We start from the raw sequence: 20,683 nt of genomic DNA, 5'->3' as shown, positions 1-20,683 counted from the left end.
ATGGGCAGTGTGCGAGAAGCCCCCACCCCTGCTGCCTGCCTGGCATCTGACCCGCTAATGATGGGAACACATCACCCATGCAAAGGCTGCAGCTGCACCCCGCTGCTTCCCTCTGCATCTCGCCAGCTTCCACAAACCCTCATTACCATTCTGAGATGGCACAAAAATAAACTTTTATCGTCATGAATTATTTAAACTCACCGGAGACATCCAGATGAATCAAGCCGACAGACAGAGAAGCCAATCTGTTTGTCAGGAAACAGTTGTGAACCAGAAGCACCAGGAGTGTCACAGTTCTGGGCAGGCCAACAAATTATTAACCAGAGCTTCTTATCTCTGAGCATTTGATTTTTCACTGTGAATAGACAAAAGTGATCCCTCATTGCTGCTTTGGGCTGAATGGTCTGTGGCCATGGAGCTGAACAACTCCAGATGAATTCAGAACATCTGCAAGCTTCCTCTCCAGGGAAGATTTTGGTGTTTGTTACTACCAGCACATTTCAGCCATCTAGTCATCTGCTTGGTCCAGACAGAACCAACATATTCCCAACATATTTGTCTGAAAAGATCTAATCATGGAAATTTTAGTCTTTACAGCTGGGCTCACAATAATGCCTACCCCAAATTTTCCTGGCTGCAAATTAGATTGCTGCTTTTGGATGGCTTGTAGAGCATCTCATCACCATCTTCTTTATAGCAGTGCTTGTCTATACTGGATGGTTTCTGTCATGTCCCCTTCCCTTTTCTCAGTGAAGCAAACCCTCACCTCTCACTCCTTCCTGATCACATTTTGTGCAACTGATTTTGTAGATCTTCACTGGTGTCCCCCAGAAATCTCAATCTGAAATAACATTCTCACAGAACCCCTGATGTCAGAGATACAGAACAAGAAGGAATGTCATTTTATATATTCCTTCCCAAGTTCTCCCAGCCCAAGAGAGAAGTTCAGTGGGGGAGGCAGACATTCATACACATGGCTAAGCTCTTGGCTAATTAAACAGAGGAAAATAAAGCTTCTGTCTGGAGCACTTCAGCCACAAGTGAACCAAAACAATCTTCCCCAAGTCTCAGGGCACCCCAAAGGTGCTCTAAATTCCTTCAGGATGCTTTTGTGGAAGCTGGGAGTTCCCCACAATGCCAGAGACCCTCAATAGATCTCTTGTGTCTCTTGTGCCATCAGAGAGGGCAGGAAGTCTGACTGCTGAAAGTCGTTTTACTGATCCAAGAGGGATCTGAGGTTAGGAGTTACCTCACCCCCAGGTGTTCAGCAATGCTGTTATGAGTTAGCTGTGCTGACATTCAGCCCAGGCTTTAGACCCAAGCACACACTTCAGTCTGCTTGCCCCTGCTTTGCTGGCCACAGCCCATAGGATGAAACCCTCGTGGCCTCATGAAAAAGCAACATTATTAGAATGTTGCCCTGGAGTTAAAAAGAATTATTTGATAAAAGCCTATAAACTGAACAAGCAGACTTTCAACATCACAAGTAGGTTCTACAAAATGCTTTTAATGAAATGAAATTTCAGATGTCCATTAGTTGTGCTGACAGGGAATTATTAGAAGACTGCATCCACGAATTTGCCTGCTGTTTTCTGGAGCACTATTTCCATCCCCTTAATTCACTCATGCTTTTAACTAATCCACAATACTTAGTAAAGCAGCAGCAGAATCCACGGCTTGATTTAAACCAAGCTAGCATTAGTGATTCCCTGCTCTCCTAGACAGAATCAAGCATCTAAATCCTCATGTCTTTGAACAACCAGCTTCCTGTTCATCAAATAATCTCCTGGTTGTGCTCAGCATGTGGAACTGATTCTTTACACAGCTCTCCATGCAAGAATCTGCTCCCAGAGAAAACTTTGCTTCTCTTACTTCACACTTATTCTCAAGTTCCATGTTCTTCATGAATTTGTGCCTTCCATGAGCAGTGCATGTGTGTGCAAGTGGGATTTCCCAGAGCAGCTGCCTTCCACCACAGCACATCTCCAGCCCTAGTAAGCTTCTCCCTAGCAAATAACAGCATCTCACATCAGTAAAGCACCATGGAGAGAAAGGCACCCAAAAGCAGTAGCAGTTTTACTGCTGTGGAGCCTTTTGAGGGTCAGGCAGTGCCTGGCAGTGCTGGGAGCTGCACTCCAGGCCAGCCAGAGCCTTCATCAGCCTTAAGGAGGAGCCCAAAAGGAGCCGTGTGTGTGAGCAGGGTCAGAGCTGGCCAGAGGAGGAAGGATCTACTCATTTGCATGACTTCTTCTAAGCCTTTTTTAACACAAAATTTGAGGGTTAATCAGGTTTGGTACAGATATCTCTATATATCAAAAAAGAAACTCCTCACAGCGTGATTTTAGCCATGGCTGGAGCAGAGAGTACTGCAATCCTAATTCCTAAAAAAAGGGACATTTTGTATTAATCTTTTTGTTGGGATTTGGGTTTTTTTTTGAGAAAAGCCCATTTTGCCCTGTAACAGAGGTTAGATCTTTTCATGTCCCTTTCTCTTAATGGTTTAGGGAAAGGAGGGCACACCTACCAATACTGCCCTCAATTCATATTAACTCTTCCATCAAAAACTGAAGCTTTAATAAAAAAAAATCTGAAAAAGGAAAAAAGCTAAGCCTTTTCCCTAGGTCAAGCACTTACTGCATTTCTTCTCTTTTTTGTCACCATGATGTGGAATTTCTTCCATCATAGCCTGTTTAACACTCAGCTCCCTCATCTATTTCATCTCTATAAACAGCAACTCAGAATAAAAATACAGCTGAGCTGACAGTCAGGGAGCATCTCCTGCCTGGCAGCGATCCTGGCTGGTAACAGTGCCCATCCCTGAGATGGAGAGAGGGCACCTGGGCTGCAGCAGCCGCGCGGGAGCTCCCCACATCCCCACAGGGGGTGTTTGCAGGCACCCTGCAGACTGCAGGCGATGGGGTTGCTTTAACCCGCTCTTTCTCCTTTCCCTGGCTCTCCTGCAGGCCCCAACGCTTTCACGGAGGCGGTGGCGTACATCCAGACTCAGTACGAGAGCAAGAACAAGTCGGCCAACAAGGAGATCTACACTCACATCACCTGCGCCACCGACACCAACAACATCCAGTTCGTGTTCGACGCGGTCACGGATGTCATCATCGCCAACAACCTGCGGGGATGTGGACTCTACTGAAGGCTGCTCCTCCCTCCTCTCCTGGCACCGCCCGAGCATCCTCCGCTCCCGCGGACAGGTCCTCCCTTTCCTTGCTTTTTCCTCCTCAGAAGATGACAAGGAAGAAATACATAATTCCCTCCTCCTGTCCCAGAAAACTCTGCAGCAAGTTCTGCTTTCCCCAGACCCGTTTTATTTTATTTTGGTTCATTTTTGGTTCATTCCCTTGCTGCCCCGTTCTACTCCTCCGTTCCAATTCACAGTGTTGTGCAGGGAGCTAACGCATTTCCCACGAAGTGCATTTCAACTGCCAAAAGACAAAAATACTTCAGTTTTAAAGAGAGGAAAAAAAGCCTTAAAATACTGGTCAGGAACAGTGTAGTTTGGAACCAAAACTTTTATTTTGCCTTGAAAATTAAGGGATATTGTTCATTCTCCTGGTTATTTGCCTTTTTTAAAAAACGCTGTTCCTTTGGGAAGTGCTAAATACAACCTGATCATTTTGAGGGTACCTTACAGCTCCAGTTCTGACCCCAAAGCTGGAGGGTTTGGTGTTGAATGCAGCCACCATAGCTCGGATTTGTACATTCTCCTTTTTTCCAGACAGCTATTTGAGCAAGTAAAACAGCCATATCGAGTTCTGCTGGTGTCTGAGTAACAGGGACACAGTAACCAAGCCTACTAAGCCTTGTCTAAAAGCATTCATTACTGGTAGCAGTTTTACCTCAAGTTTTTCAAAATTAATGATAAAATGTATCTAGTGGTTGCTGTAACCCATTTCTGAGGCACTTCCATGGGGGCCATGGAGGCACTGGGCTGGGACCCCTGGAGTGTAGGCAGTGAAGATGCCCCGGGGATGGTGTCCTGATGGAAGCTCCACACTCAGTGGCATCCTGACAAGGAATCCAGCCTGGGGACCTTTCCCACAGCACCTCCCAGCAGAGGTGATGCTCCTGCAAACACACAGCATCACTTTCCAAACTTCAGCCTTGAAATGCTGGGGAGCACAAAAAATATTTAACCCTGGCTTCTTGTAGGCAGAGTCCGACTATCAAGTGCCTGAGAAGGGGAAAGGTGCTTTGGGAAACCTCCCTGTGCTTGGGCAGCAGCAATGTGTGCAAGAACCTCGTGGCCCTTCATTGCCCCCTAGGCATCTAAACCCCTTGAGAAGCCCAACCTTGTGCTCTGAGCCTCCTTGGCTGAGCAGAAGCCAGTGGCTTTCCTGTGTCACCTCCTGCCTGAGCATCCCAGAGACAGCTCCAGGGTTGGTGTCTCCAGTCAGGGCATCTCTTCACCAGTATTGAGATGGATGGTTAACAGTGGCAGAGGAGAGCTCAGGAAGCTGATTTGAGTCAAGTGATGGAGTAGGAAGGAAAAGTGCAAGGGAAGGAAGAAGGAAGGGCAGGAGAGAGGAGTGAGAAGGACAAGGGTAGCACCCAGCACAGCAAAACTGGGGGCTCAGAGAGGACAAAGGCAGGAGAGCTGAGGTATGTGTGTCCACCACCAAGAACTCTGGGTGCTGCTGAGTCAAAGGCAGAAGGGAATGTGAGAGGTGGGACACGGAGGGACTCTTAGAGGTCCACCCCAAAAGCTTGTTAGTGTCTGGGAGAGACAACCACCTCTGAGGTCCCACTCAGAGCCCACCTCACCTGGGGGCAGGTGGGCAGTGTTGATCCCTGCCTCTTCTCTGCCTCTCTTAGGAGTCAATTATCTTGAAAAACGTGAATCTTTGCAGGCTGGCCAGAAGTTCAGCTGTTCTCTCTCGGGAGCCTCATCTAGGCGTGGCTTTCAGGTCTCAGGAGGTCTCTTCAGGGCTGTGGTTGAGAGGGACAATATCTCTTCTCACTGTGCCCATTTAGGAGAGGGTGTGAGAGCAGCCCAGAGCAGCACAGCCCCAAGAGGAGGGGCCAGGTGAGTGTCAGTGTTCAGGAGGCAGTGACAGGAACACATATGGTGGCACAGGAGGGAGAGGACAGTGGGAGAGGCTTAGGGAACATTTTGGGAGAGAAGCTGCAGAAGGGAGACGAGACAGACTGAGACAGCAGGAAGGATGGGAAGAGAAGGGCACCTGGGAGCCAGAGGAGAGTCCCCATCAGGGGCTGTGCTCTGCCAGGACAGTATTTGTGGGACATTTGTGACAAATGCCCAGGCAGGGATGTGAGCACCCTGAGGCCTGCAGAGGAAAAGGAGGTGTCTGTCACCCCATCCAACCAGCTACAGCCCAGCATGGCTGGTAACTGTCAGTAACCCCTAGAGAGCATTAAATGATGCATTTACTATTGTGCAGCAAGGATCTGCTGCTGCTCTGCTGGGCACTAACAGCAATAACACAACTCCCTGCCTCCCCTGCTCTGGCACAAGCCAGCACCCACCTTTCTCTTCACCATCTCAGCCTTAAAATGCCTCCAATGACATCGGCTCCTGCAAAGAGCTGGCCAAAACCAGGAGTTCCTCTCTGCTCCTTGTGCCACAGCCCACCCACACATCTGGCTGAGCCCCAGCAGCAACACCCAGCATCCACGTGGGTGTTGTACAAAGGCCAGGGCAAGAAAAACCACACAGTGGTTACATTTGGTACCTAAAATGTGTAACCACTGGACCAGAGTGATGCTGGCAGGGACGCAGGTCTTTTATTAAGTTCTGTAAGAACAGTTTGATCAGAAGCACTGGAGTTTTTGAGATTTTCTGTTCCCACCCCTTGCTGTGAATGATGTTTTATCCAAGCAAATAAGTAACAGAAGCTGTTCCCAGGGAAGGCAGCACCACACCAAGGCTTTGTAAGCTCCCAGCATAAAGCACACAGGAATATTTTGGTAAAGACAATTTAAATTAACTCCAAACTCTGTCAAATACAGTCAAGTGGCCAGTGCTGGCTCAGTGTGCTTTTACTGCTCCCCAGGCTGGATTCAGGTAACCCATTCCCAGCTTTGCCAGCTGGGAGGTCCAAGCCCCCTCTGCAACTCCAGCAGGTCCCTGGCACATTGATGACCATCAACAGCTGGTGCCCCATGGGGAGAAAAGGGAGAAAAAGCAGAGGAAATGTCGCCACAAAGAGCCTCTTCTTTCATTTTCTTTGGCATATTGTGTGTCTAAAGCTTCATCTCAGCTGCTGCTGCTGACATTCCCTCCCTCACACGAGTGTCATGAGGATTCACTGACAAATGCTGGAAGCAGCCTTTGGAAGATTAAATGCTTCCAGTGTTAAACACTACTATTTCTCCTGCTTGATGGCCATGTATAGATTTGTGTCTCTAGAACTCCTGCCAAATCATTACTCATTGCTGGCTTCTGCACCCTCCGAAGCCCTTCCTGACAGATGTGCCTTCTGCAGGCAATCTTTTGCCCCATGCTTTTTCTAAACACCAGCAATTCTTGCAGCAGTTGCCTAAAAAGTACCTTGAAATACATTGCCTGCTTTCAAAAGGCTTTTCTTAACAGCCCCTTGTGCTTTGCAATTGCTGCGCTCTGAATCCAGACCCTTGGAGATCCAGAGCTGTGTTTCATTTGCAGTCTCCACAAAGCAGGGATGTTGCAACTGGTACAGCTGCATCAGAAATCCTACCAGGGCATGGAGGACAGATTTTAAAAGCACAGAATAGAAACAGCTATGTATACACCCTGCTGCCCTTCAAAGCTAATGTGGGAATTTGCAAAAAAAAAAAAAAAAAAAAGCCTTTTTTTGGGATGCAGAAGGTTTTTAGTGACTCAGGTCACTGTTCCAGCAGCAGAAGCATCCAAGGAGTGTCAGCACTGAAAGTAGCATTAGCAACTCATGATGAGCTTCAGACAGCAGCAAAAAGAAAGAAGGAAGCTCCCTGTTGGCTTGGCTTGCTTCATAGTCAGTGAGAGGGTCGGTTGTGGAGCCATGAGACCACAAAAATGCAAATAGCTTCTTTATTTAAACAACAATTTCAATGAAATAGAGAAACCCACACAAGAAATTCTTGCAGCAGTGCCGGGCCGAGCTGCAGAGCTCCTTGGGAGGATGCAGTAGCTGGGCTGGCTGGGAGAACGAGCAATAACCATGCACTGCGAAAGCACACACTAAAATCCAGCACCAGGCTGCCAGAGGCAGTTTCCAATCCTGCACACAGAAGTGGCACACGGGCTGGCTCTCGCAGGGCCCGCGGAGCGCCGGCAGCGGGAGGCTCGGCGCGGCCATCTGCCCCTGCGAGAGCAGTGCCCGTGCTGCCTGCCCACACTGCCAGCTACAGCTCTCAGGAGTTCTGTACTGGAATTAGCTTCTTGCCTTCAGGCAGCTTTCCTGGATGGCCGGCCAGCCTGTCCCTCCGTGGAGGGGAGAGCTGCTCAGGAGGAGCCTGCCGTGCCTCCTCTACCCATGTGATTTTGTTTCACAGGACACCAAAAGTATTAATGAGGGCGGTCTTTAATCTACATTGAAACATATCTGGTGGGTTTAATCTATCATGGCATGAGCCCAGTGCTTGCCTGCAAGGGAACAGACCTTGTTCTCAGTCCAGGAGTGCAGTCTCCAAGAGCTCAGGATGTGACATAGAAGATGTCCTTTTGCCAGAAATGCCCATGTGCCCAGCCTCACTGTGCAGCTCAGCAAGGCAGACATCACCCCTGGGGGATTTGCAGTCAGTGCTGGGAAGGGGACCAACCCTGCACTGTTAGCTTGTGTGACATGTCCCAAGCCTTTTGTGGTCACAAAGTCTCCTGGAGCCAGGGAGAGTTGCTGAGTTCCTGGAAGAAGGCTGACCATCTGTCAAGTCAATTAGAGAAGCTTAGTTCCACTGTGCTTGGGTGTTTTCATGGTTTGTCTTCAGGCTTACCACCAAAAACTCCACAACCATTTCCAAGGAGACTAAAACACTTCTTGGTGATCTGACACTGGACATGTCAAGGTCAGTAGGAATGGTGTTACTGAGCATCACCCTGGGCACCCAGACCCATCACTCACTTGCATCCCCAGTGCACACACGAGAAAGCAGAGACGTGGTCCAAGTGGCACAAAATTGCAGACCACAGTCCTGCCTCCACCTCCCTGCAGGAGAGAGCAGGCAAACAGACCCCGAGGCTCCCTGGGACGAGGGTACTGTGTCATTTCTGAGCTCCAGCACTGACACGAGGTGACTGATGCTGACAGATATAGGTACGTGACCTACATAGTTATACTGAGAATGTGGCTATGGGACAGGACTTTGCACAGGACCACTCATGCCCCAACAAGCAGCCTGTGAGATCTTTATTTGTGTGCAAACACAAGCAAGGGCAGCCCTTAAACACCGATGCCTTAGTGAGAGGAGGACCAAAGCCTCCCGTGGCACCCTGCAGGCAGAGGGAAAGGGAGCTGGATTCAAGAAACAGCCCCATCTTCCCAGGAGGGCAGCTCTGTTCATGGACACTGAGTGCAGTAGGCACAGGGAGGAGAGACCAGGAGAAGAGGTAGAGGGGCTGGGAGCTGGCAGGATGCTCACTGCCCAGGCCCTCTTCCACCCAGTGTCTGGGAAATCAAGAGCCAGTCCTGACTGTAGTGCAGGCAAGCAGCTCCAGAGCTAAAGCTGCTGCTCCAGGTGGGGACAAGAGATCATGGCAGGTAAAACACCATTTTCAGCAGTGCCTGAGTCTCACCAGCTTTTCCAGTGCTGGACCAACCTGGTGGTGCTGGGCAAGCAGATAGGATTGTTTAAGCACCAGCCATGGCCCTGTTAATTAGCCCAGTCCCTAATTTGTGCTCCTCAGCCCTATTCCCCCACCTCCTTTTTCCCACTTCAGCTCGACAAGGGAAGAGTGACCATCACCCTGCCTCTGGCTCCCTGCTCCCCATCACATTTCCCAGAGGATCACCGGAGGCCGTCACCATTTTCCTTTTGCTGGTTCCCGCTGAATCATTTCTCCTGCATGTTTGATGGCCCAAACTGTATTAACTGTAATTTTGTACGAAGAGTGACTGTCCATTGGTTTAATAGAGCATTAGTTATTGTAATAATTTATTGGCTGTTGGTAATGTATTTATTAGTTACAAAATGTTAATAAAGTGCCAGCTCTTTTCTAGTGTGAGAGTGGTTTTATTGTGCCTCCCTTGAGCGCGTCCAGCTTCTCAAACTTGTTATTTAACCTTATGGCTGCTCCACAAACCCTTGCACAACACACAGCACCAGCTGTCTGCCAGAGCCTCATCCACCTGGAAATAAGGAATTTGAAAAGGATAAAACCAAAAGATACTTCATTTTATGTAAGTATTTGGCGGGATTTTTTTTCCTTTGCTCACCAGAGGCAGCAGCAGGGCAGAGCATCCGTGCTGCCCCACTGTTTCCTCCACCACATCAGTTACAAATCCTTCACAAGTCACAGGCTTTGCTTTTCCCCTGTCTCTTTGTGTGAGCACAAAATCAGAGGACCCACTGCTGATTCACTTCAGCAAATGGTGTGTTCTCCTCCTTGCAGTAGCACAAAACATGGAGCATCCCTCCCTCCCTTTCTAACAATGCTTGAGCCAGTTTGTTCTTTTATGTTTAAACTAAAGATCTTCCATTATTTGGGGCATAATATAGTAGTGATGAACTTGAAGAAACCAAGATAAAATTTTCTATAAACCTCAGCAAAGAAAAATGAACCATTGCTCCTATGACTTCACCAACTTCCAGTGATGTGGCTTCAGCTGGACCCATCCTCAGACAGGAATTCCCACATGGCCCATCCTATGAATCAAACAGAACTATAGGCCAGCCTTGAGAAAGGCAAATGGCTGAGAGGGAAAGGATTTTGCTTTGTGTATTGATACTGGGGATTTTTAGAACTTTCTCCAGGATACCATCCTGCTCAGATTCTGTCTGAGTGTTCAGAACCCTGAAATCATCAGGGCTGTTTTGGCTGAATGGGAATTCACATCTCCCTGGGCAGAAGCTTTATTTCAGCTGCTCTTCCACCAACACCATCACTTCTTTATTTAAATATAATACATGTATAGGACAACAATGGAGATGAACAAGGAAAAGCCCATCCTGATACTCCCCATGAAAATCTCAAGACCCAGCAATTCTGCAACAACCACAAGTCAAGAAGAACCACATCCTTTGGTGGCAGTTTCTGTTTTCCCTATGAATAAAGCCCTTTTTTTATTTCAAGATAAGGATCAAATTGAAGTCCCAAGGCTTTGGAAAGCGCCTGCCTGGCATCCCCAGCTACTCTTTGTCAAGGAACCGACAGTGCAATCTCGAAGCCTTTCAAGATGAAATCAGACAGCTGCTAAATTTTGCATGCAAAAGCTCCCGTTGAAGTGGAGCTAATAAAATGACTCACTAATAAAACATTCATGGAAAACTCCAAAATGTGTAATTGGGTCATCATTTCATTAGCAAACACACATGTTCTCGCGAATTTTGGTGAGTCCAGAGCCCCCTTTGCTGTGCCTCCCAAAAAAGGGGCTGTGGGGGGATGTTCTGGGGGGTTGTTTGCTGCAGAAGGGTTCCCCACCCACTGCAGAGCCTTTCCAGGAGATTTCCACAAGGCTTTTGTGAGCAGCTGTGTCCCCATGTGAGCTTGAGGCAGTTGAGCCAGAGCTGGGGGGCTCAGCCCCCAGCAGGGCTCACGGGGAGGGGCAGCGACTTCAGCAAGGCCTGGCTTGGCACCAGGAGCTTTGCCAGGTCAAGCTGGGACACAGGGAAAGGGACACAGGGATTCCTGAAATGTCCCCCAGAGCTGTCAGTGGACTAGCAGGGAATGGCTTTCTGGTGGTTCTAAGAGCAAGTTAATGATGGAGAAAATGCTTGGGAGCTCTTGGAGGGCCAGGTCTGTCCTGTCCAGTGGCACCTTCACCCTAACAGAGAGTGCATGCACCTGCATGGGAACCCGCTGCTCTGAGGGGCCCTGTGGCACCCCGTGGGGCACAGGACAACCTCACCCCACCTCACTTCCTCCTGTTCTGCTGTCTGCTCTCCACTTCTTAAGAACCTTTGGTAGCATAGGGGAAAGATGACTACTTATAGCGTTTGTCCACATGCAAATGGGAAAAAAAAAAAAAAAACAAAAAAAAAAACCAACAATGTTTGTCCACATGCAAATGGGGAAAAAAAAAAACAAAAACAAAAACCAACAAAACAACAGCTTTTAGAAATTTACCCTTACACTCCTACCAAAGCTTTTCCAAGCTTAAAGTCTCCCTGGAGCAGCCTGCAAGCCCAGAACTCTCAGGAGAGCTGGGAAGTGGGCTGGCAGAGGCACCTGTACTGGTTACCACCATGCAGGTTTACCTCCTTGGGCCACCCAGCCACCACAGGTATTTTCAAAGCTGAGATGAAGATTTTTCCAGGGACAGGACCTGCCCCAGCCTCTGGGCAATACCTTGGCACTGGTCTCACTACAATGACACCTCTCAGTGCCAAGTTACCCTTCCAGGCAGGTCCATAGGGCCACCCTGGGGTGGCCAAAGCCCCTTCCATCCCACTCTCCGTGCCAAGTGTGCCCAAGCTGATGCTGTCTGTCCATCCTTTATTTGGGCTCTCCAAAGGATGCTTCAGGGGCATCCAGTCCCTGAAGAGAGACAAGGCCCCTTCCCTACTCCTTTGGCGAGGGAGGGGAAGAGCAAATGACTTTTATCCCTGCTCTTCCTTGAGGTTTCAAGTGTCTGCCCTGCAGAGTGGTCCCAGGGATGTGGGGAGGATCAGCTGCAGCCCCACACCTGCCCTGGCCTCCAGCCCAAGAGGAGCACAATACCCCATTTTCCTCCACCTTTGTAACCAGCTCAATTTTACCAGTGTCTTATTGTAGAGATTTTTTTTGCTTTCTAACCATTTCAATTCACAAAAATGTTCTGCTCTCCTCTAACTCTGTCTTTGCCTTCCTCTCTCCCTTCTCCTCCCTCTGTGCTCCCCTTTGCAGAACCGCATGCACGAATCTCTCATGCTCTTCGACTCCATCTGTAACAACAAATTCTTCATCGATACCTCCATCATTCTCTTCCTCAACAAGAAAGACCTATTTGCTGAGAAGATCAAGAAGTCACCTCTGACCATCTGCTTCCCTGAGTACACAGGTAGGCCCTGGGGCTGGCACAGCACAGCTGCTGTGACACCCACCCTGCGCCACCGGGGCGGGGGGACAGAGGGGACAGGGCGCCTTTGGGGGTGCAAAAGCACAGCAAAAGCACCTTCCTGAGCTGTGCTCCCCACTCATGGGCTGGGGCTGTGTCCTGGGTGGGGCAGTTCTTGTGGCAAAGGTGCCCGAGCAGCTGGTGGGGCAGAGAGGGGGTCAAGACAAATGGAGAGGAGATGAAGTGAGCCTGGGCACAGGGAGCTGTGCAAAGAAGAAGATTTGGCAGGAGCTGACTGGCCACCACTGGAGCCATCCTGTTTACTGGTGGCTCCTGCAAAGCTCCTGTGAGAGGAGCTGAGACTCGTGGTCCTCCAGGCTGCATCCTCCCAGGAGTGCCTTCAAGCTGGGTGTGGCTGGGGGAGGAAAGAGCCCCTTTACAGCAGGAATCTGTGAACCACAAGAGAATCATCCATTTTATAGTGAAACCAACATGGCCTGGGGAAAAGGATAAATAACCAAGAAGATGGGCAAGAATAGATGCTTTGGAATTCTCTAAGGGAAAGAAAAAAGCCAGTTTAAATTCAGACTCCAGCATCCCCTGCAGATAGTGAGATGTCTCTGAACTGTTCCACCCAGAGCACATCCATCCTGGATGCCACACCCTGGGGACAGGGAAGTCCCCCAGCAAGATGGCACCCATTCCCCTGCAGCATAAGTACACCAGCATTTCCACCAGAGGCATTCAGGCTTCTCCATCCCGAAGGCACCGGCACTTTCCTCACAGCCCCCTGGCAGAACAAACCAGGGTATCCCACCTATGGCACAGCCAGGCTACCCCACGGAGGGGGACAGCCCAGCCTCCCTGTCCTTCGGCCACCCACTGCACCAGGAACGAGGGGAGCCAGCGAGCTGGGAAAGGAAAATAAATCTCCAGATAATAGCAGCTCTTGCAAAGGCGATTTCAGGGGCGTAACTCAGCTTTGTGGCTTCCCGCGAGGGGCCAGCGCAGCCCCTCCCGCTGCCCTAAGCAGATTAATGCAATAATGCACATTTTTCTGCTCAAACATCTGGCGCCTCTCCAGCGCACCTTCCCAAAGCAAACCTCCCAGTCACGGAGCCAGCAGGCGACACGCGTGTCCCCACACGGCTCCCGGGCCACCCCTCCACCCAGCCCCGGGGCACAGAGGGGCTCGGCCCCACCGAGGGGGCACAGCCGGTGGCCATGGGGGATGTTGGGGTGGCCACCACCTCTCCTGGCCATCCCTGGCCCAGGGGCCACCAGGCCTTGCCCCACCGGGTGATGAGCACTGGGCGGTGCACCACGGGGACATCCCACGGGGACATCCCTCGGGGACATCCCTCGGGCACAGCTGGGGGACCCTGCCCTTGCCGGGGGAAAGGGGAGAGGGCGGAGCAGCAGCGGGGGAGGAGGAGCCCTCAGCAGGGCTCAGGGTGATGCGTTCTCAGGGAAAAGGCGGCAGAGGGCGAGCAGAGGGGTGATGGGGGTGGGAAGGAGGGAGATGCGAGGAAAATGGACCGTGCTGAGGGGTGAAGGGGAGGGTGGGTGAAAATAAATAGTTTTTCCAGTTTCTGTCGTAATGCAAGCTCGTGGCGAGCAGCGGGCCGGGAGTGCCCTGACCCCGCTGTGCCCGCAGGTCCCAACACCTACGAGGATGCGGCCGCCTACATCCAAGCACAATTCGAGAGCAAAAACCGCTCCCCCAACAAGGAGATTTACTGCCACATGACGTGTGCCACAGACACGAACAACATCCAGGTGGTTTTTGACGCCGTCACCGACATCATCATTGCCAACAACCTGCGGGGCTGCGGCTTGTACTGACCCCGCGGGCGGCGACCCCGCACCGCGAGAGAAAGAAACATACAAATAACAGGAAAAAAACCCCAAAGCAACCACACACAGACACACAGACACACACACACGCGCGGGGAAAAAAAAAAAAAAAAAAAGAAAAAAAAAAGAAACGAAAAAAACCAGATTGAAGGAGAGAAAAAAAAATCGTTATCATAGTCATGCGAGTTGGTAAATAAAAAGGCATAAGGAAAATTATATATATACGTATATATATATATAAAAAAATCCACACCCACCTTTTTAGTTTGATTTTTGAGCCGCCTTGTCCCATCAGGCCCCTCCCTGCCCCGCAGTGTCCCAGCCCGGGGCTCTGCCCGGCGCCTCCATCCCGACCGCTCCCGGTGCCAGGCAGGGAAAGGGCAGCGCCCGGGTCACTCTGCTTCTCCTCCCAGCAGTATTCGACCATGGGCTGCTATTTTTTAATTATTATTATAATAATTCATTATTGTGGGTTGGCTTTTAAAAATTATTATTTTGTTCGTTTTTGGTTTTTTTTTTTTTTTTGTTTTCCCAGCATGGGCAAGGCCGGGCTGCCCCTGCCTGTCCCCGGCCCCGCTGCCACCTTCAGAAACAAAAAGATTTCTTTTCTTTTCTTTTCTTTTCTTTTCTTTTCTTTTCTTTTCTTTTCTTTTCTTTTTTCTTTTCTTTTCTTTTTTTAAAGAAGGAGGGAAGAAATTGGAAACTGCCCCCGGCCCCATGTCACAGCTGAAAAGGGAAACAGCAGCAGATCTTCTCCCATTTCTCACCCTGACTGTTCGGGGGAAGGCTGCAGTGGGGCTTCCTCCTCCTGCTCCCTTCCCAGGGTTTCAGGGGGGTTTAGGTCGGATTTTTTGAATTCCCACCCCAATTCAGGCCAAAGCCCTCACCAGCCGGAGCCGGCGGGTTTTTCCCATTTTTTCCCTCCTCGTTTTTTCCCTGCTCCCGGTCACTGCTCACTCTCCAGGTCCGTATCCAAAAGCACAGCTCGGCCCCCCCACCACAATCCCCCTCATCCCTCCTTCAGGGCCGACCAGGGACATCAGGGAGGGCTATACAAATATATATATATTTTGTTTTATTTTATTTTTTGTTTAGAGTATTTTTTTGTTTTCGTTTTGTTATTATTTTTAACTCTTTCCAGTGAATGCTTTTTTGTGCTGCTTTTCTCTCCCCCTCTCCTGCCCCAGTCCTCTCTCCCTTTTAGTGAATGGTGTTTTCTCTCTCATGTGGGGATGTTTGTGCTGCAAAATAAGAAAAAAAGGGGAAAAAAAAGAAAAAAAAAACTTTAAAAAGCAAATTTAAAAAAAAAAGCAAGAATGAAAATAATTTAAAAATTTTAAAAAACACACACAAAACCACAAAAAAAATAATTTAAAAAAATAATAAAAAAACAACAAAAATCGAATGTAGTGTTTACATTGAAGCCACTGTTTTCATGACCAATCCCTTGTCATTTCTACTTTGATTAGTAACCAGACGTCTTCACAGTTTCACTTTTACGAGTTACCTTTGCTGAAGAAGAGCAGTCACACCTGTTCAAAAGAAAATGAATAAATAAAGAGGAAACTTAAAAAAAGATATTATATATATATATATATAAAAAGCGCCAGGTCTTTCTAAGCCTTTCTATTACCAATCAGTGAGGTTTCTGTGATATATTACACACTGCCAATCTCTTTCTCTGACTAATGGAAAAATTCATGTGTAGCTCAATAAAGAGAATGTTTGTCTGTACCCCGGGCTCTCCCTCCCGCGCCTCCGCCTCCTTCTTTCCCCCACGCCTGCCTGCCTCCTTCCAAAGAGAGGGAGAAAAAATACCAAAAATCACATTTTGGGGGGATTTGCTGCTGGTAGCAGAGGGAGAAGGGAACTATGGAGTGGTGTAAGTATAGAATGGGTGTAAATCTTAAGAAAGCCGTGTGTGGAAGCTCTCTGGTGCTTCCAAAGCAAAAGTTCCTTCAAAAGATCCCCCCGGGCAAGAAAATATTTTTATTTCTTTAGGGAATGCAAAGCTAATAATCAGGGTGAGTCCTTCATTTATGGCAACATCACAAATCCCACAATATTCAAGTTTTTCCCCCTGAAAGTGGAAGGCTTTCCAAGAAAGTTGAGGTTTTCTCCCTGCTGCTCAGGAGATTCAGGGTTTGTTTGGATTGTTGGGAGGTTGGGTTTTTTCCCCACAGTTTGGGTTTTTCCTGCACTCTCCTTCAGCCCAGGTGCCCTCTCCTGTGCCTGCCAGCGCTGGGCACCGTGCCCAGGGATGGGACACTGGGAGAGCCCCGGGCCCTGGGCACCAGCCCTGACCGCCCCTCCCGTGCCACGGGAACGCTTCCAGAGCCCACGGGAGCCCCGGGACGAGCCACAGGAGGGTGACCCAGCCTCCAGGGCCCCTGCCCAGCGCCGGGCCGAGGGGCGCTCGGCGGGCAGCAGCGGCTCCGACCGGCGCGGCTTTCCCGGGCTCCCGCTGCTCACAGCCGCCAGAAGCGGACGCTGGCACCGGGAATGTCGATCAGGCCTCTCCTGGATGACCTCCCTGCGCAGGGAGGCCGAGCCGGGCAGGGGCTCGGGCCGGTCACCGCGGGCAAAGCCGCCATCCAGCGGCTGGCCAGGCTCCGCGCCGCAGGGAGCGCAACAGAAGCCCGGGAAGAACAGCCCCACCACGAGAAAACACGAGAAATCACACTGTAGAAATTTACAAACAATTTCCAACACTGATCAAGGTTTTATTTTTGTTTCGTTGGTTTTTTTTTTTTTTTAACAGTAAAAACAAAACAGCTGTGTTCAAAGCAAAACCAAAGATCTCAAAAATTTTTTTTGAGGTTTACTAATAGCATTGCAAGGTAAGGCTTCCCAAAGAGTTTTATTGAAATAAATTATTTTCACCTAAACATCGATGCAATTCCGCTCATTAAATTCACCTTCACCTAAAAACCAACAGTAAAAAAATTACCAACAATTCTAGGTAATACTGGGCTCCTTCTAAAGGACGGTGAAACTAGAACTCACTCTTCAGAAATTTAAAAGTTAAGTCACTGCCATGTAAAATTCAACTATGTAAGCTAGCGGCGGCGGCGCCAAGGGATCTCAGAAGTTCTTAAGAAAATCCAGGTTAGCAGGCTGGGCTGCAGCCAGCAAAGGTCCAGCTGCCCCCGTTCCTCCAGTCTTTCTGAATAAACTCAGGGTGAGGTTGTGGGGTTAAAAATGACATAAAAAGCAAGATAATGGGGCGATCTCTGCCCCGTCCCATCCGTGCAGCGCTGAGTCCAGGACAGGCAGATCTGCACTCCCCCACCCAAGGCAACCCTACCTGAGGCTGCCTCGCCTCAGGTCCCTCTTCTTCACTGGATCCCCCTCTGTCCCTCGCTTGTTCCTGGACATAAAGGCAAAGTGCAGCCCTGGGGATGGACAGAGCCAGACCTCTGCCAGTGCAGAAGAGCCCAGCAACAGTGAAATATTTTATGTGGGAATCGGCGCTTTGCTGCACAATTCATGAATTCAGGTTTTTCTGTGTTGTGCAGCCAGACAGCTTCATCCAGTGTAAGAACCTCCCAGCGAGGCTCCCCCAGCCCTTCCAGCCGCCCTGTGTAACACCTTGGCTGCTGAAGGAACAGGGACTGAGGAGCCTGCTCACCTAACGCAGGGCTTGCTGCAAGCTTCTAAGCTTCCTTCCCTCGCAGTAACTGCCCTGATCGGAGCAGCGTGCCCGTGCACTCCGGGACCTGCACCCACAGCTACCTCAGAACACACTTCCCCAGCCTCTGCTGTGCCGTCAGCCCCATAGCTCATGCCAGCTGCAGAAGTCATGCCCGTGGTTTAGAAATTGCCTTTTCTTGTGTAGAGGATCAACGTCACATAGAAAATATTACAAAAAAGGTTAATTTGTCAGCTGTCCAAACATTATTAGACCACATGCTTTATACAGCAGAGACGCAGCCAGCTCACTCGGCAGCACAGCCAGCTGAACTCTGAAGAGACACTTTCCTGCTGGTATAGAAAGCGCAGGGTTTTTTGTATGTAATTTATTTATTCAACGTTGCTCACGAGGAGGAGGAAGGAGGGGCAGCGAGCGCTAAGAGTTTTGCTGCATCTGAAGTCTCCGTTCGGCGGCGGCAGCGAGCGTCCTGCGGCGCAGGGTGGCGGCGTCGGCCGCCGCTCCCTCGGGCAAAGGCTTCTCTGTGCTCAGCTCCTCATCGGAGGTTTTGTTTAAGTAACGCCTGAGGGGAGGAAGGAAAAGATGAGTGAGCAGAACCCACCTCGTTCTGGCTCGGACAAATGCACTGCCGCGGTCGGGAGGGCTGGAAGGCAAACTAGGAGGAAAATGCCTCAATAAAAGTGCACACAGGTTATGTGCTCCCAAAAAAAGCCCACGTCACCTACAACATGCTCTGCAGAGTTGGCAGAAGCTCTTAGGTTTTGTGCAAGATCCTTGTGCCTGTGGGAAGGAGGCAGTTCTAAAGGTCAGGGCTGTCCTCAACTCAGAGCCATGCACAGCAGGTGAGTTAGCGACTCCCTCTGTTCCTGTTACTCCACTCCTCAGCCTCTGGCACTGCCTGCCACAACAGGGCACTCCCTGATGGCAGCAGGTAAGCCCGTGACAGAAGGGGCACTAAGGGCTGCACACTGTAAGGCCAGGGGGCAAGGAAGTTGCTGCTAGAGTTAACATCCCTGTGAATGTTTACACTTTAATGGCAAAAAATTAGTAATTTTGAATTCAACAGCTCTTCAAACCAGTAAACCAGAAAGTCAAAAATATTCTGTCTTCCTAAAAGACATTTTTTCAAACATCAAGGAAAAATTAAATCTAGGAGCAAATCTGTTAATAGACTTATAAATGATGTCACACCCCCAGGTATTTATAAGGCATTTCAGTGTGGAAAAGAAAAAGAGCAGCAGTAGCCTGACAACACCAAAGGACCCAGAACTCAGTGGGGTTGTTGTAGACCCTCTCAGCAGAGTCCCTGCAATACAAAGGAAGGGGAAACACTTATTGAAAACACTACGAAGTTTTTTATACATCACTGAAGTGCTTTTCCTTTTCTGCTTAATCAACAGCTAGATGCTAGCAAAGTCTACCAATACCAGTAAATACCAGTAAAAAAGTTGAATTCTACCTGTAACAGCTATTACTGGTTGGGCTAAAAGAAACAGTTCAAGTTGGTCCCTCTCCAGCAGTGCTGACTGGTTGGTGCTGAGTTCCTCTGGTGAGGTCTGGTAAGGGTCACCTGTCAGATCTGCACTGCTCTGGGCTCTGTGTCTGGAAAAAGTGGTGCCTGACAGGAATTTCAGTTGTAAGAGCACAGGCTGACACCTGTGCCAGGAGCCAAACTAAAGATTGCTAAAGGACTCAGCCCAAGTAACCTGTTCTCAATACATTCTTAGACTAAAGCCCACTGAAGCTGGAAAAATCAGCCTTTGATTTCAAAGAGCTTTGGACAAGCTGCACAGGAAGCTGTGTGCATGTTGGGACACATGATGCTGTTTCTGAGTTGGGTTTAGCAGTACAGCATCCTGGGCCTGCTGTGGCAGATGTATTAATTCCTCTTACTGCTTTTCACATCAACCCAGGCTCTCAGTGGTCCAAATCCATTTGAAACCCATTCTGGGGGACTCCACCTGAGTGGCCAGAGTGGAGTTTTAGGAAGGAACATACTTTCGAGCCTGTTGCAACAAGTCCTCCTTCCTCTGAACCAACATACGCTGCCTTTCATCGGCTGACTTGGAAAAGCGACTTCCCCTGGCCTCAAAATCTTCTGCTTCATTAGGTTCTGCTTCCATTTCGTTGAGTTCCACCATTTCTTCCAGTCTGGAGTTCAGTTCAAGTGGCACTCTCTCAGTCTAAGAGAAAAGGAAATAAAGCATAAATCTTTAAAAAATTTGGGCTTCTTTGCATCAAAACAATTAGCTACAAAGAATTGTCATTTTCTGAGGCACTGGAAGAAACCAGAGTCTCACCTGCTATACCCAATTCCTTCGGGTTCCTTTGAAAAACCCAGCCAAAAACCAGAACAAAGCTATTTCAAACCATGCTAAAGATCCTGTATCCTATAACGCTGTATCTTTTATGCCATGTTTGAAAGTAATGTCAAAGACAAACATTAATTACTCATAATTAATGCTCTCTGAAAATGGGGCATTTGAAAGTCAGATTCTGCAGCTGACTTGACAAGTGATGCAACAGTAAAGAGTTGAAAAAGCAGAAATCCACATACTAAGGAAAGAATAACAAATGTATTTGCAAAGATAATTTGTGCTCAAGAAGGGAATTTATGAGGCTTCGGTTCACTGGGTTCTGCAGCGCCCAAATTATTCTGGTTTAGACTGCTGGAGCAAGGCTGGCAACTGTCCCAAGCACGGCGTGCCAAGAGAGGAGCTGGCAGCCCCCACATGGCACCTCTCCCCCCTGACAGCCAGCTGATAACACTGACCCAAAAACTGATCTGATGGATGGTGGTGTGGGTGCAGCAGCAGAGGTGAAACAGCTCGTCCTGATCACAGCCTGCCACACACGATCAGATCAGCGCCGCCGTGCAGAGCCACGGTCAGAGCCAAGAGTGCTGGTGTCAGGAAACAGATCCCCTCAGGGAAGCACTGATGGGTGTAGCCATCATTTGGTATCCCAGAGGAGGACTCAGTGGGATGCTCCAAGGCAGTATTGGCCAAGGCAGCTCCTGCTGCCTGGTTTGGGGCCTTTGGCAGAGCTG

General features: G+C 49.3%; 2 protein-coding genes across 3 annotated transcripts in view; one reads left to right on the top strand and one right to left on the bottom strand.

The window, feature by feature from the left end:
- GNAO1 (G protein subunit alpha o1) overlaps positions 1-14,024 on the top strand; it is a 138,493-nt gene extending 124,469 nt beyond the window's left edge. Inside the window, exons 7-8 of one of the 2 annotated variants that reach the window (XM_041458838.1) lie at positions 11,975-12,128; positions 13,783-14,024. In XM_041458838.1, coding sequence (XP_041314772.1) covers positions 11,975-12,128; positions 13,783-13,970 — 342 coding nt within the window. In that variant the 3' untranslated portion in view covers positions 13,971-14,024. Of the gene's footprint in view, positions 1-2,963; positions 3,563-11,974; positions 12,129-13,782 lie in introns of those variants that run through there. The other variant, XM_041458837.1, reaches the window with a different exon arrangement.
- Positions 14,025-16,684: 2,660 nt separating this feature from the next.
- Positions 16,685-20,683, bottom strand: part of AMFR (autocrine motility factor receptor) — a 28,189-nt gene continuing 24,190 nt past the window's right edge. Inside the window, exons 13-14 of the mRNA XM_041458673.1 lie at positions 19,633-19,817; positions 16,685-18,196 (exon numbers count right to left, since the gene is read on the bottom strand). Coding sequence (XP_041314607.1) covers positions 18,052-18,196; positions 19,633-19,817 — 330 coding nt within the window. The 3' untranslated portion in view covers positions 16,685-18,051. The remainder of the gene's footprint in view (positions 18,197-19,632; positions 19,818-20,683) is intronic.

The sequence above is a fragment of the Pyrgilauda ruficollis genome, unplaced genomic scaffold (genome assembly GCF_017590135.1).
Source record: "Pyrgilauda ruficollis isolate IOZ18807 unplaced genomic scaffold, ASM1759013v1 scaffold13, whole genome shotgun sequence".
Classification (NCBI taxonomy): domain Eukaryota; kingdom Metazoa; phylum Chordata; class Aves; order Passeriformes; family Passeridae; genus Pyrgilauda; species Pyrgilauda ruficollis.
Note: the sequence above shows the minus strand (reverse complement) of the source record. Positions and strands in the feature narration are given on the sequence as shown.